Genomic DNA, 16,040 nt, shown 5'->3' with positions numbered 1-16,040 from the left:
TTCAAGTGGGAGGTCCTGAGCATGCTTAGCTTCTGGTGGATTACCTGTTCTGAAGTGCTACCGCCCACCTGCCAAGTTGTTTTGACTGCCTATGGAAAAGTCATCTCTGATGGAAGATCACAGGAATCATCAGGTAGAGGGGTTCTTTCATCAGATTGGTTAACCCAGCACTGACTCAGCTGTGGAATGGCCAATAGGGAGAGGCAGCTTGATGGTCAAGGTCTCCAGAACTCTGAACAAATCCAAATCATATTATGAAATATCATCTACTGTTGAATTCTGCTCTGTACTTGTAATATTTCTATTCTATTATATTGTATTGAGGATTACTTGTGTTCTTTTCTGTGTATTGTATTATGTTTACCCCTTTTTTTGACCCCCACTGCATGCCCAACCTACTTGGAAAGGGGTCTCTTTTTGAACTGCCTTTCCCAAAGTTTCTTCCATTTTTTTCCCTACAAGGGTTTTTTATTGGGAGTTTTTCCTTATCTTCTTAGACAGTCAAGACTGGGGGGCTGTCAAGAGGCAGGGCCTGTTAAAGTCCATTGCGACACTTCTTGTGTGATTCTGGGCTATATAAAAATAACTTGTATTGTATTATATTGTACCTTATCGCAGTAGTACCTGGATGCAATACAGAAAACAGCCAGTGCCAGTCCATTACAGGGCCCAATTACGCACACACAAACACACACACACACTCAAAGTCCAAGGTGGGATTGCCAATTCCAACATATGTGGGTGGGATTCAAATCCAGGACACCTGGATGTGTGCAACAGCAGCACTAACCACTGTGCTACCATGTCACCCACTTCAGATGCAGGTTTCAGTTATTTCTTACAGATTGGGTTAATGCAGTGGCTTGATTATCATTCTTACTGGCTATGAAAAATGGAAACAAGCAAAAGAAAATATAATTTCCATGAACAAGATGAAAATTTTATTTTCATCGGCAAGAAGAAGCAAAGGCACAATTAAGTACAACCCCCATGCCAAACTGTGGTAACGAAAATCATTTTATCTATCTATCTATCTATCTATCTATCTATCTATCTATCTATCTATCTATCTATCTATCTATCTATCTATCTATCTATCTATCTATCTATCTATCTATCACAAGCTCAGAAAATATCCAGAGAATGTGAAAATTTAAGGTTAAGCAAAAAAAGTTGATCTCAATATCATTGGCTAAACCCAAGCAAATATTTACCTGTTTGCACTTTTCCAACATCTGTGCACGAGACTCAGCAGCAAATGCCATTTATCTAAGTAAATGTCAGATTCTCAGCTATAAAAATGCAGTAAATGTAGCCCAGAGAAAGAGCCGCTTTGTCGCCTGCACACAGAAGAATAACAAAAATAATCTACCTATTTTATCCATCTAATTTCCGAAGCCAATTAATTCAATTTTAAAGTGGCAAGGAGGAACAGAAGCCCACTCAGCTATGCACAACCCTGAACAAGATGTGAATCCATAACTGGGCACAGTCTTTTCATCATCAAGTCCTTCCATGAGAACCCTGAATACAATGAGGGCTGATTGATGTGGTCTCATGGCCTGGAACCCCTGCAGATTTTATTGTTTTTCTCCAGCCGTCTGGAGTTTTTCTGTCCTCCCTGCCCATCGGACCTTACTTTTATTCTATGTTATTTAGTGTTCTCTTATTTTAATTCTTATTTTGTCTTTTTTCTTCTCTTTCTTCATTATGCAAAGCACTTTGAGCTACATTATTTGTATTAAAATGTGCTATAGAAATAAATGTTGTTGTTTTGCACATCACATTTACCTGTTGTAGCACAATTCAGGTTTGCTGGGTAATCTAACTAGAGTCCCTGGGCGAAAACCCACACAGACATGGTGAGACACACAAAACCCACAGACAGAAACTGAGCCAGGATTTGAAGCCAGCCTCTTGAATTTGTAAGGCTGCAGAACCACCCAGTGCTCCACCATTCCATACAATCTACACAGTGAAAAAAATTAAGATTAAATTCAACACAGAACTGTCACACAAATTGGGTAATACAGTATTGATATCTAATAGCGTCAGTTATGTAGATCCAGTTCCTTGTGTGTAGAGGCTGCAAGTTTTCTCAGTGTTCATGTGGGTCTTCTTGGCATAGTCCAACTTTTGCAGTCATTCAAAATACCAGCATATTAGGTCAATAAATCAGCCTAAAATGTCTTGGAGTCTGAGTAGCAAGGTAATATCTTAACTGCATTTTGATACTCAGTTAAGAGATTGAGTTCAATCTCAGCACAATGTAGCGTTATTCAGATGTGAGTTGTCATCAATAGAGGAACACCTTCAAAGCAGATGTCTTAGATATATAACTTTAAACACCAGTCAACACAAAAGCTATTTTACTAGTGCTATAAATTATATGATAATACTCTCCAGCATAAGGAATGCTACCATTGCTATACTTTTAGATTAGAGAATTTAGCTGGACTACCAGGCACAGTCCTTAGTTGGTTTGCATCATACTTACAAAATGATTTTCATTACATGCTGAGGTTGGAAGACTCACTTGAATTGTACTGTTATGATACGAAATGATATAAAAGGTATTATGGACAAATTAATTTTTTTCACGTTCTCTTTTTACATTTGTAGGAGTTTTGAAGTTCATAGATCATTTCTGGATGTGTGTTTTTTCATATTACAATACAATATATTACTATTATAATGTTTTCCTTTTATCATAATGCATTTCATTTTGTTTATGGGCACTGCCATTTTGATGGTCTGATTGTCAAAATATACTGCTGGTTGCTAGTAGACACATTCCCATGTCAGTTTTTACCTTGTATTGCAATATTCCAAGAGAGTTTTTGCACGTGTGTGTCTTTGTTGAATTTTTGGTGCTTAAAACAATAATGGTGTTTTTTGACTTTGATTTCTGGTTAGAATTCTGGTAGAGAACAACAGATAAGTGTGGGTTAAAAAAAGCAAGTGGACTTGCCTAATCTATTACCCCGCTGAACTCTAAGTCCTTAGGTGTGGCATTAATTAGTAAAACACTTTCTCTGTTTCTTGTCTGCCTTTTTGATATGGCAGTACAAGTATCTGTTTAGTTAAATTTAAATATTCAGTATATTAAAAAGTTCATTTATTCACTTACATACAGGGGTGGGTTTGATTTGTTTTTGATCCTATTTTTGTAAAAATTGATCTATTTGTATGGAATGTTGTGTGATTTCAATAAAAAAAAAAGATTAACTTACATCAAGCAATATTGACAATTGCAATACTTTTACATAATTCAATTATAACTCTACAATTAATCAAGTAGGGCAGCATGAATAATAGCTTGAACTAGGAAGTACAATCATAAACGTACACTTCTTACTTTGATACACTTAGCTTCATTTAAAAGTACAACTAATTTTAAAACCCTCCCTTTTACGTGTGAAGTCATACATTTTTTAAACATTCTTTAATCCTTTCCTTGTAGCCAGTAATCTAGAGCAATGGTTTCCAATCCCAGTACAGGGGCATACTCGTGCCTGCAGGTTTACCCTGAAAAGACCAGCAGAGATCAATTACAGGTAAATGACTCACTTTTGAAACTGGTTGAAAAGAAAACCTCCAGTCACAGGGTTCACCTAGGACAGGGATTGGAAACCACCAATCTACAGCATACAATACGATCAGAAGATGTTGGTCTCCTAAGAATTCACAGGATTCATAAAACTGCTGCATTTTAGTGTTGTTAATGGCAGGTCTCTCTATAAGGGATACTGTACATTCAACTGAACTGAATTAATGTCATCAAATGCAAAGATTAGTGGTACTTACTTTGTAGACTCCTTGGTCAAAGCCACAGTACGTACTTTCCATTGTGTAACTTCTCAGTACACCAATCTCTTTCCAGACTACCACCCGAGCTGTTGACTGACGAGATTTCTCCACTAGGAAGTTGCAGCTGTTGAACGCAAATGCTGGTGCTATCCTGTCCAGGATTTTTGGAAGTGTCTGCAATGAAATAATAGAAGTTTAAAAATATACACATTAAGGCTGCTTTTTAATTAAGAAATGAAAATCATTTTAACAAAGTATCTGAATACAGGCAAGGACATGTTTTTTGCAGACTAGCTAACTTTCTCTACAATGAAGAAGTTTTATATGAATTTTAATTCTTTGGTTTTTCAAGAGCTACAACCTGGGTACACTGCATTAATTGAACTGGCCTCAACAAAAAAACAACAAAATAATAAAAAATGTTTGCATGCTCCTAACATGTAGGTTTTTGTGACACTCTATCAGTTGTACTGTGGCATTCAAATCATTCCTGAAGTCCCACTTTTTCTTTTACTGTTTTTATCCATCCATCCATTATCCAGCCCGCTATATCCTAACTACAGGGTCATGGGGGTCTGCTGGAGCCAATCAAAGCCAACACAGGGCGCAAGGCAGGAAACAAACCCCAGGCAGGGTGCCAACCCACTGCAGGGCGTGGAGTTTGCATGTTCTCCCCGCGTCTGTGTTTATTTCCTCTATGGTACTCTGGTTTTCTCCCACAGTCCAAAGACATGCAGGTTAGGTGGATTGGCGATTCTAAATTGCCCCTAGTGGGTGCTTGGCATGTGTGTGTGTCCTGTGGTGGGTTGGCACCCTGCCTGGGATTGGTTCCTGCCTTGCGCCCTGTGTTAGCTGGGGTTGGGTCCAGTAAACCCCCGTTACCCTGTGTTCGGATTCAGCAGGTTGGAAAATGGATGGATGGATGAATTTCTATCATTTTATTTACTGGACTTAATTCAAAAATTTTGAAGTGTTATTAATCATATATTAATTTTTTTAAACTATTTTCATTATTAACACAAGCACAGTACAAGTGTCGAAAATGTGTGGCTTCATTTTATCTAACAAACCAGAGAAAGAAAAAAAAGCACAATACAAACACATCGTTCGCGCATATATGAAGTACTGAATGCAGATTTAACATAATTGAACCCAATACCCGGTAGCCTGGGTCTTCCTTCACTGTGGTTGTGCTGGCTGTGGTGCCAGATTGCCATAAAGTCTCTTTAATACTGCAGCCATAGAGAAACACATTCTTCTTTCTTGAGTGTCCGTGGTAATCACAGAAAACCTACACAAGGAAAAATTGTATTGGCGATTAAAATGTTAACATATAACATAGCATAAAATTCTCAAACCCACTTAATTTATTTTAAGGATTTTGGGCCACCAACTAGATGCGCCAGACAATCGCAGGACATCCATACAGCAAAAATTAAATGCTTTTATATTACTAACTAGCAAAATACCCGCGCTTCGCAGCGGCGAAATACTGACTGAATATTTTAATTAAGAAAAAAGTAAACATTTTTAAACTGAGGGAAAATATACAAATAATTATTTGTTAAGGATCTCTTTGTACACGACGTTGTCAGTTCGTCCCTCCGGTTGTAATATGACCAAGCAGTGTGCTGAGCTTACTCTTGAGCATGCAACATACAGTTGGCCATGTGAAAAGCAATCCTGCCTCAAATCAATGCCAACCTTTTGTAGTGTTTGTCCTTGAGACTTATTAATTGTCATTGCGAAGCAGAGCCTTACTGGAAATTGAATGCGTTTGAATTGAAATGGGAGATTAGATGGTATAACGGGGATGCGAGGAATAAAAACTGTGTCACCCGAGGCACTGCCAGTAAAAATAGTTGCTTCAATCAGGTTGTTTTGTAGAGATGTGACCTGAAGTCTCGTGCCGTTACAAAGTTTTGGTGGCTGTAAGTTTCTCAGTAACATTATTGGTGCCCCGACCTTCAAAATGAGATTATGCTCAGGAGTGCCTGGAGGATTTAGAGTGTTGAGAAACTCTATCGGATAATGCACGGCGTCTTCTACTTCTACAACTGAATCAACAGATTGATATGTTTTTGGTTGTGAAGGTAGTTCTTGAAGTAAAATGTGGTTTATAGTCGTAGTCATGTCATTTTTTGGTGTCAGGATAGCTCTCTCTCTTAACCATGACACGTTATTTTGGTGGAGATTTCGTAGATCGGGGTAAACATTTTGAAGAAGGCTTTGTAAGGTATTCACGATGAGACAGAGATTTGTAGGAATATTTATTTTACGATTTTCTTGTATGAAGGTGCCATCACCTATACTCATCAGAAGAGCAGAGAACTCCTCGGCTTTTTTGTCGCCTTTCAAATGAACTTTCATGTTTATTTTTAAAGTAACAACATTGATTTGTGGCCATAAGTATGAAGATTTCAGAGATGCTTTAACTTCATCAGCGCGTGTTCCTCTGGGCACGACTGGTAGGGTTTGGCGGAAGTCTCCAGCCAGTAACACTGTCAAGCCTCCCATAAGTTTGTTGGTGTTTCGGATGTCTTGGAGGGTCCTGTCTAAAGCCTCAATACCTGCTCTGTGTGCCATAGTGCATTCATCCCAGACAATAAGCTGACAATGTCGCAGCACTTCAGCCATGTTGCTTTGCTTTGATATGTTACACATGGGGGATTCAGTATGGTTGAGGTTCAGAGGCAGCTTGAAAGCTGAATGAGCAGTTCTGCCACCTTCTAGAAGAGTTGCAGCAATGCCAGAAGAAGCCACAGCTATGGCAATGTTACGTTTTGCTCGGATTTTTGCAAGGAGAAGGTTTATTAGGAATGTCTTACCAGTTCCTCCTGGAGCATCAAGGAAAAACACTGTGCCAGTGGCTGACGCAACGCTGCTCATGATTTGGTCATAAACTGACTTTTGGTCACTATTTAGCAAACGCTCGTTATTTGTGACTATATTGGCCAATTGCGAGGTGTTGTAAGATGTCTCTTTCAAGTACTCGGGATTTGACGTAAGTTGTACCAGTTGTGTTAAAGGTGAAGGCAAACCGTAATGATGAAGAGATTGACCTCCAATACCAATTACGTAGTTTTGAAGCAACTGTAGACAGTTGTTATAGATCAAATTTAACCACTGGTGGACTTCTGTTCGCATATGATCTTTTTCAGTCTGTCTCCTAATATCATCTGCTATGCTGTCTTTATGTTTTTCCCATAGGTTTAAGGGGTTTTCCATTTGGCAGAACACCAACATGACAGCAAACAGTTCACGGATCTTTTGAGGTGAGCGAGACAGAGCAGCTTCCTGTAGAGTCTCGTCCCAGTTGATATCGTCATGTAATAAACCGAGTGCCCTGCAGGCTGACTTATAGGTCGGATGTAGGACACCATCAACTGTTCTGAGAGATTTGAAAGATGTGGGACCTGTGATTTTGTTGAGCAGAAGTCGAAGATGGTAGCATTCAGAGTTATTCGGGTGTACAGTGTAGACCCGTCCCAGCACATTATGCTTTTTCACTCCCGAATGTCCTGATACAGGGTTGCCTTGTTTTCTTCGACGAAACATGTTGTTTGCCCACACATAATATGATGGAATTTCATTATAATGAAGTTGTTTTGCAAAATCATCGTGTTTACAAAGGTCAAAGAATGCTAAAAGGGTGGTTTGTGGTGGATTGTGTACTTTATCGGCAACGTTGGCTTCTGTGAAATAAATTCTTTGTCCATTCTCAAGATGCACAGCAAGATGAACGACCGGAGGGTAACGTTCGTGAATGGGAAAACAGAAAATGCGCCAGGCTGCTTCAGAGCTACTAATGTAACGACCAGCTTCGTATCGAGATACTTCGTCATTTTCATTTTGTATTGTAAATACTGCCTGGTCACTTCCCTTGTTAACATACTTGCAGATGTATTTGATTGATTTTACTGAAGTGCAAAATTCGACATTGATGTGAGCATTGACGAAGCGGGACAGCACAGGACTATAAGGGACCACCCATCTGTTGTCGATATCTGCTCCTTTGATGTTAATTGTATGACCTCCATCAGCAGGTGCGCGCCGGCGGTACTGAGGGTAACCATCTTCTCCGGTCTGAGTTTCTGAGATGAACGGACGCGGGTACTTCTTAGTGCATATTCTGTTGATCATGCAGAGTGAGTTGATATTATGAGGTCCACATGGGCCATGAATCATGGTGGATTTTACTATTTTGTGTAGGGCAGGGTCAATCTGTGGATCAGGAATTTCCGCACGGATGACTTCATCGATGAGAGCTGGTTTAATCCTATCTTTTAACCACATTAGAATGTGTGCATGGGGAATACCTCGCTTTTGCCACTCTATGGTGTACATGTAGCAATTTGTACAGCCAAAAATGTTACTCTTCGTGAGCAAGTCTATGATTTTGCGAATCTTGAGATGAAATACACGACTGATAAGGTCGTGGCGATCGTGAGGTTTTTGACGTGGAAGGAGAATTTCAGTGATCTCAGGCCATTTAGGATTGCAAGTAAATGTGATGAATAAGTCAGGGCGGCCATAATGACGTACGTATGTCATTGCGTCTTGTGTACGCTCGTGCATATAACGAGGTCCTCCAGTGAAGGAAGATGGTAATATCACAGCTTGACCAAGTTCTATTAAATCAGTGTCTTTTTTGTCAATAGCATCTTTTAAGTGAACGTAATTTTCAGCTCGTAGTTTTTTCTGATTTAGTCTGATATAATTTAGTCGTTCGGATTCAATTTTTGCATACATATCAACTAAAAACTGATTTAATAAAGTTCGGAAGAAAAGGATAGTATTATCATGATGTTGTCTGATCATAAGGCGGTATGAATAGAAGTTTGCTGCAGAGACGGTTTTGTTCATAGGTAACTTACTGGTAGCATGAACTTGAGGTATAGACACAGAATAGCCGTCTTCACCATAGCAGAACATGAGAGGATATTGAAGTGCATCATAGGATCTGTGGGTTTCCTTAATGCGTTGTAGTTTATTGTCTCTGGTTTTCAAGACAATATCTCTACTGTTGAACGTTTGCCCAACGATGACAACACCAACTTGATGAACTGTGGGTTTATTAAATCTGCCTTTGTATGCATGTAATGGTTTTTTGTCTGCGTGAATGACAACTTTGAAGTATTTGTCATCATCTGAAATACTGTCCATTGTGGAGTGGAAGTCCTGGATGTAAGTGTTACAGTCATGGAGCATTTTTTGTAATTGCTTGACCAGGGGTATGTTAAGTCCAGAAAAATTAGCGCAGCGGATTTGTGCTTCCTTTTCATCATCCCCGACAAAATAAATTTGCAAAAATTTGTGTTCCTCACTCGGCATAGGTAAAAGACTGCCAATCAAGTGATACACTTGTCCCTGAACTTTAAATGAAGGCATAAAATTTCCCTCAACGATTTGTTTAGCACCAAATGACGTCATTTGAAATGCGCTGTTGTACTTTCGAATATTGTTCAAGAAATGCTCACTTTGAGGATGTTCGCCATTTAGCAGGCTCTCAAGAAGGTCAGGAAGCTTACGTAAAGGAGTGAGAGAGACTTTACCACCGTTACAGCACAAACCAGGAGACTCGCATTTCCACTTCTGAGCTTGACAATAGTCACAGTGAACATCAATGGATCCAATGTGTACTGTTTTGTCAGACTCATAATGTATGTTTGGGTCATACGCAAATCCACAATTGGCTTTTTTGAGCCAAACCTGTTGTTTTCGTATGAGCCGCTTTTCATTATTGGGATCGTATCTAGAAACAGAAGCTCTATTAACTTGTGGATTTGCCTCCGTGTATTTAGCGATAGCGTCTCTATGAACTTGTGGATTTGCTTGCGAGTATTTAGCCACAGCGTCCCTATGAACTTGTGGATTTGCTTGCGAGTATTTAGCTACAGCGTCCCTATTAACTTGTGGATTTGCTTGCGAGTATTTAGCCACAGCGTCCCTATTAACTTGTGGATGTGCCTGCGAGTATTTAGCCACAGCGTCCCTATTAACTTGTGGATGTGCCTGCGAGTATTTAGCCACAGCGTTCCTATGAACTTGTGGATGTGTTTGCGAGTATTTAGCCACAGGCCTTATATCTCGCTCGTTTATAACACAGCGAAAAAGATGTGTAAAGACCGCTTCACAAAAAAACTGCAGAGCACCTTAGCTTTCTTGTCGAAGCAAGGAAAAAGGACGGCTTTATATCTCGTTTGTTTATAAAACTGTGGATAAGCTTTGAAAAGAATGCCTCCTTGGCGAAGCAAGGAAAGGAATTCACACACCGCAGCGAAGAACGGCTTTATATGGGCAGGCAGTCAATTACGTGAGGGGCGTGGTGATTTCCGCAGCAGCCGCAGGGAGGCGTGATGATGCAAGACGCAACCGCCTGCTATGGCCATATACAGTATAAGAAAAAGGTTCCAGTTATGACCGTTATGCTTTGAATTTCGAAATGAAACCTGCCTAACTTTTGTAAGTAAGCTGTAAGGAATGAGCCTGCCAAATTTCAGCCTTCCACCTACACGGGAAGTTGGAGAATTAGTGATGAGTGAGTCAGTCAGTCAGTGAGTGAGTGAATCAGTCAGTGAGGGCTTTGCCTTTTATTATTATAGATTAAGAGCCTAATTAAAAAAAAAACTAATATGCAACAAATTTTTTTTTATTTTAATTATACTGAATGTGTCAACGAAATCGTTTTAAAAATCAATGAAAATGAATAAAGGCAAGTACAACAAGAAGAATATTAAATACCACCTGAAATAACCAGAGTCAACTAAAATCTATCCAATCAAAAAACACTAGTGTAATGCATCTGTTAATACCAAAGAAAAAAAAGTTTTTTATTTGATTAAAATGGGAAAGGAGGGAAATGTAAAGAAAATGTGACAAATTTACAATAGTAAATCTTAACATTGCTTGTGCCAATTACAGGACATGGTACAGTAACCAAGGCACAATTTCAGGCTTACTATATTGTGAAGTTAAATGGCAATGGCACACTACTCGGGTATGTTTTCATTATGACAGTGCTTATGTCCTCATGTAATGCAATGCTATCATGACCGGAACTGTTTTCAAGTGGGATAACTGGCTATGAAAATGGAAACCTATACTCTGTATTCTTAGGAAAAATGCCTAGAGGAGGCTGGCCAGGTGGTCTTGTTGCCTCAGAACCCCTGCAGATTTTATTTTTTTTCTCCAGCCATCTGGATTTTTTTTTTGTTTGTTTTTTCTGTCCTCCTTGGCCATCAGACCTTACTTTTATTCTATGTTAATTAGTATTGCCTAATTTTATTCTTTATATATTTTGTCTTTTTTTTTTCTTCTCTTCATTCACCCTGAAAAGCACTTTGAGCTACATCATTTGTATGAAAATGTGCTATATAAATAAATGTTGTTGTTGTTATACAACAACAACAATTTATTTCTTGTATAGCCCAAAATCACACAAGGAATGCCTCAAAGGGCTTTGATAGGATATATTTTTTGGCAGCAAGCCTTGACCCCAAGACGAATAACCTTGCTTCTTACATGCCTATCCTGAGGTGAAGCCCTTAAAGTGGGGAAGATATGGTGGGTTTAGTTCCTGTGTAACATTGTGTCAACCCTGAGAAATTAATCAGAAGTACCAGGACATCAATATTTTTTCATTACTGAAAAAGGGGAAGAATGATCTTTTTTACATGTAGTGTTTGTGACCATTTGTTATTTAAAAATATTAAGTCTGTGATTGTAGCGGTATAGTGTCATGGTGTTCAGCCCTGCTGCTACACTGCTTTAGGGATCTGGGTTTGATTTGCAAGTTTTTTCTGTGTCCCTTGAAATTTTACACCCACATATAAATATATATCTAAAGATATGCCGATTAATAAATTACTTTATGAGACCTAGTGTGGGCACAGAGTATGCATGAGTGAGACGGGAGACACTGGCAGATTCAGAGTTGGTTCCTCACTTGAACTTAATGTGTGTTGTGGTTCAGCCAGGGTCATTTACCTAACTTAGGTTACAGAATTTCAGATTTCAGTTGTTAAGTAGGCCAATCATCTCACAGGTTAGTCAAGGAGCCTCATTTAGGTTTTGTTATTTTTTCTCACTTGTGTATCTTTTCCTTTTCTGTAGTTATTCCTTCTTTTATTAATAACACTCATTTACTTTATTACTTTAGCCTCTTGTATCATGTTTAGGTTTAGAGGCAGCCTTCTAAAGCCCACAACTGCTTTATAAAACTACCAGTAACGACGCACTGCATGATAACGTGCCGTGAATACACGTGTCTTGAGCATTCCTAGTTTTCATCCTCTTTCTCTGTACATTTATCATTCGTTTGCTCAGAGGTTGATGTGCTTGCTGCTTCCTGAGCAGCTCTTCTTTTCTCCACGCTAGTGGTTCACTTCTTCTCTTCTTTCGTCGGCACCTTTTTGCGTTAAAACTGATTAAGTCAGTGTTTGTGTTACAATTGCTTAGTACATTTTCCTTAATTTTTCACTTAAACTGGCTCTTAAGTCTTCAATCTGCCTCAAGAATGATTTAAGATATGAAAAGGTAGGAGAAGTGACGACGAAGGTGGTAGGGATGAGAACAGCGCCCGTACGCCCTGCTGAGAGTTGATTCTACAATAAAATAAAAATAAAAATAGAAATAACCTTGGAGGTCAATCATCACCCCAACAGCGGATAGTAGACATCACGTTAGTATATGTGTACCAAATTTCAGGTCAATAGTTCAAATAGTTTGCAAGCTACAGGTGATTTAAAATCCTGGACAGACAAACAGACAGCCACGGTAGCGTATTATATAAGAAGATGCCTGAAATAGTAGTGAGTCTTCCTATTTAACATTTACTAATGTGCCTGTAGATTTAGCGGAACAAATTAGATGTGGTAGCCATTAATCTGTTTGGTCAGCTATCCTCTATAAAAATAAGTATTTTTTTTTAGGAAATGCAGAAGAGTCATTTAAATATCATCTACAACCACCCTAAAGTTATGTCATTCTTTGTCACGGCTCAGAATTTTGGATTGTTACTCACAGGAAACCTTTAGATAATAGTAACAGCAGAATACAGTTTAACTAAAAATAGTATTTGGCACAATAAAACCCACCAATTAATGTTCTGTCTAGGACTGATCTCAGCCTTGCATCTTATACTGCTGGCTTAGCCCAACAAAATTATTAATTCAATTCCAAAAGATGGATGGATGGATGGATGGATGAACTTTACAATTTCCTTTTGATCATTAAGGTGCTTTGCTTCTGTTCAAGGTTTTTTTTTTTGTCTCTCTCAAGTGTCCCTTTAGATAAATGACTAATTATTCAGGGAAATACTGCAAGGGAAAGATTTAATTTAAGATATAGTTGAGGCGAAAAACCTGTGCAAATATTTTTCTTGAAAATGTAATATTTCAGAGGGACTTACATATTCAAAAAGCATGTACTGAAAGAAAGAACAATTGAAGTCAATCTAAAAAGAAACCTTAGAGAAAAAAGATTCACAAAGTACATCTTTTTTGCCATGATTATTATGTCTTGAATTTATTTTATAAGGTAGTAATACCGGTATTTTTGGCTTTAACCGTTCAAGTTTCTTTTGCCAGTATTGTGATTAGCAAGGCCGCTCTGCTAATTAAATGGAGCTAAGAAGTGAATAATTGTGGTGATTCAATTGTGTAGACTACAGAAACAAATGGTGCTAAAATTTGGCAAGATGATCAGCACAAAGCAGTTCATTTGTTTCAGAACTGCATCCCCATGTCTAAAACCAACCAGGTAAAGATCAGATAACTTCCCACATTGAGTGCTAAAGGAATAATGACTAATTCAGCATTTCTGTTCTTTTAGGCAGAGCAGGACAGTCAATGAAATAATTATCCAAAGGCTATTCATAGTTCTGCCTACATGGTTTTAGAGCTGATATGTTTTACCACTTAACTGAAAATATTGTTTGTAAACACGTAGACAAATCTCCTGTGACAGTGGACCAAGTGTGCTAGCAAGTCGGAGAACTGAAGTTAAAATCTTTGGCATGAAAATGAATAATTTGTTAATTACATTTAGGTACATTTTGACTTGATACAACAAAGGTAGAACCTCTACTTGTATATGCGATTTCATCCATTACACTAATATATGCAGTATGCACATCATTTTCCTGAAGTTGACACCATGAGAAACAACTTTCAGTGTGCAAACAGTATGGTACATTAAACTGAATATCTGAGAAAGTCTTGATGATGTGAAGGCCCCTATTAAGCATGTCCACCAGAAACAGGAAAAAGATTTAAACTTTGCACTTTGCTATATAATTAACTTTAAAATATATTGATTATATTTAAAAATATTTATGAAAAAATGTGAACTTTGGACTACAGGCATCAAATGTATTTCACCTGACTCAACTTTCTAATACAATTAAAATTATTATAAACCTGTGAAGTCTTATAGATTGGGAATGCAATAAAGTATACTTTAAGTAAGCCTTAACTCATTCAAATACATTAGATTTATATAAATGGTGGATTCAAAATTGTTAAGAATGGCTAAACATGGAGGACATTCCAGGAGACAGGCAGTTACTCTAGAAGAGCCGGACAGGGCCCCTCGTAGAAGGTCCTTAACCCATCAGCAGGACCGGTATCTGCTCCTTTGGCCAAGGAGGAACAGGATGAGCACTGCCAGAGCCTACAAAATGACTTCCAGCAGGCAGGCCACTGGCGTCAATTTTTCTGACCAAACAATCAGAAACAGACTTCATGAGGGTGGACTGAGAGTGGATTGAGGGCCCGACATCCTCTAGTGGGTCCTGTGCTCACTGCCCAGCACCATGAAGCTCAATTGACATTTGCCATAGAATACAAGAATTGGCAGGTCCACCACTGGTGTCCTGCGCTTTTCACAGATGAGAGCAGGTTCACCCTGAGCACATGTGACAGACGTGAAAGGGTCTGGAGAAGCCATGGAGAATGTTATGCTGCCTGTAACATCATTCAGCAAGACCGGTTTGGTGGTGGGTCAGTGATGGTCTGGGGAGTCATATCCATGAAGGAACACAGGCTGCCATTATGTATCGGGATGGAATCCTTGGACCCACTGTCAGACCCTATGCTGGTGCAGTGGGTCCTGAGTTCCTCCTGGTGCACAACAATGCCCGGCCTCATGTGGCGAGAGTATACATGCAGTTCCTGGAGGATGAAGTAATTGATACCATTGACTGGCCCCCATGCTTGCCTGACCTCAGTCCAATACAACACCTCTGGGTGGGACATTATGTTTCGGTCCATCCGACGCCACCAGGTTGCACCTCAGACTGTCCAGGAGCTCAGTGATGCCCTGGTCCAGATCTGGGAGGAGATCCCCCAGGACACCATCCGTCGTCTCATTAGAAGCATGCCCCTTCCGACATTGTCAGGCATGCATACAAGCAAGTGGGGGCCATATAAACTACTGAGTACCATTTGGAGTTGCTGCAATGAAATTTCGGCAAAATCGACGAGCCTGCCTGCCACATCATTTTTTCACTTTGATTTTCGGCATGTCTTTGAATTCAGCCCACTATAGGTTGATAATTTTCATTTCCATCAAAAAGTGTGACATCCTTTCGTTCCTAACACGTTACCCAGTCCACATCAGTAGAGATATCCAGCAGGATTTTTTTTCTCATTGAGATCTGATGTGTTTTCAAAGTGTTCCTTTAATTTTTTTGAGCAGTTTATTTTTTAGGTACAACAAAGTTTACACTTACAATGGGGGCTTTGCCAATGCCATTGAGATAGGACAGCAAGCCTTTGCAGTGGTATATCGTGGGACTGAGGTTAATGTCTGGCTTCATCCATTGTCTGTTCAAATCTTCACCAGTAAGGGAGCATCGGTGCCTGAAAACAAAATCATAATAAATAAAGAGCATTAACAAAGACAATTGAAACATTTTAATATGACTAAAATACATTTTTTTGTGGTAGTACTTTGTCATTGAATGAACACTTCTTAGATTTTAAAACACTGAATAACAAGGAAAAACAGCTATGCACATCACTCATACTAGACCAGCTCTAAAGCTCCAGTTAACCTATTTTAAGCCAAGCACTCCGCAGATGTATAGCAGTGTTAATACCCGCTGTGTCATCCAATAATAACAGTGCTTCCTTAACACGTGGACTGCTAGACCATGTATTACCAGGATGCTGCAGTATAGGTTTATGCATCTATGATAAATAATGAACTCTATCAAAATTCGTAAA

General features: G+C 39.0%; 1 protein-coding gene across 2 annotated transcripts in view; it reads right to left on the bottom strand.

The window, feature by feature from the left end:
- Positions 1 to 16,040, bottom strand: part of LOC114668153 (cytosolic carboxypeptidase 4) — an 890,538-nt gene that overhangs the window by 213,856 nt on the left and 660,642 nt on the right. For both annotated transcript variants that reach the window (XM_051920839.1, XM_051920840.1), the window contains 3 exons: positions 15,545 to 15,674; positions 4,970 to 5,101; positions 3,808 to 3,984 (listed from right to left, as the gene is read on the bottom strand). In XM_051920839.1, coding sequence (XP_051776799.1) covers positions 3,808 to 3,984; positions 4,970 to 5,101; positions 15,545 to 15,674 — 439 coding nt within the window. The remainder of the gene's footprint in view (positions 1 to 3,807; positions 3,985 to 4,969; positions 5,102 to 15,544; positions 15,675 to 16,040) is intronic.

Source organism: Erpetoichthys calabaricus, chromosome 17, assembly GCF_900747795.2.
Source record: "Erpetoichthys calabaricus chromosome 17, fErpCal1.3, whole genome shotgun sequence".
In the NCBI taxonomy this organism is placed as follows: domain Eukaryota; kingdom Metazoa; phylum Chordata; class Cladistia; order Polypteriformes; family Polypteridae; genus Erpetoichthys; species Erpetoichthys calabaricus.
The sequence above is the reverse complement of the archived record's forward strand: the minus strand, read 5'-3'. Positions and strand labels throughout refer to the sequence as shown.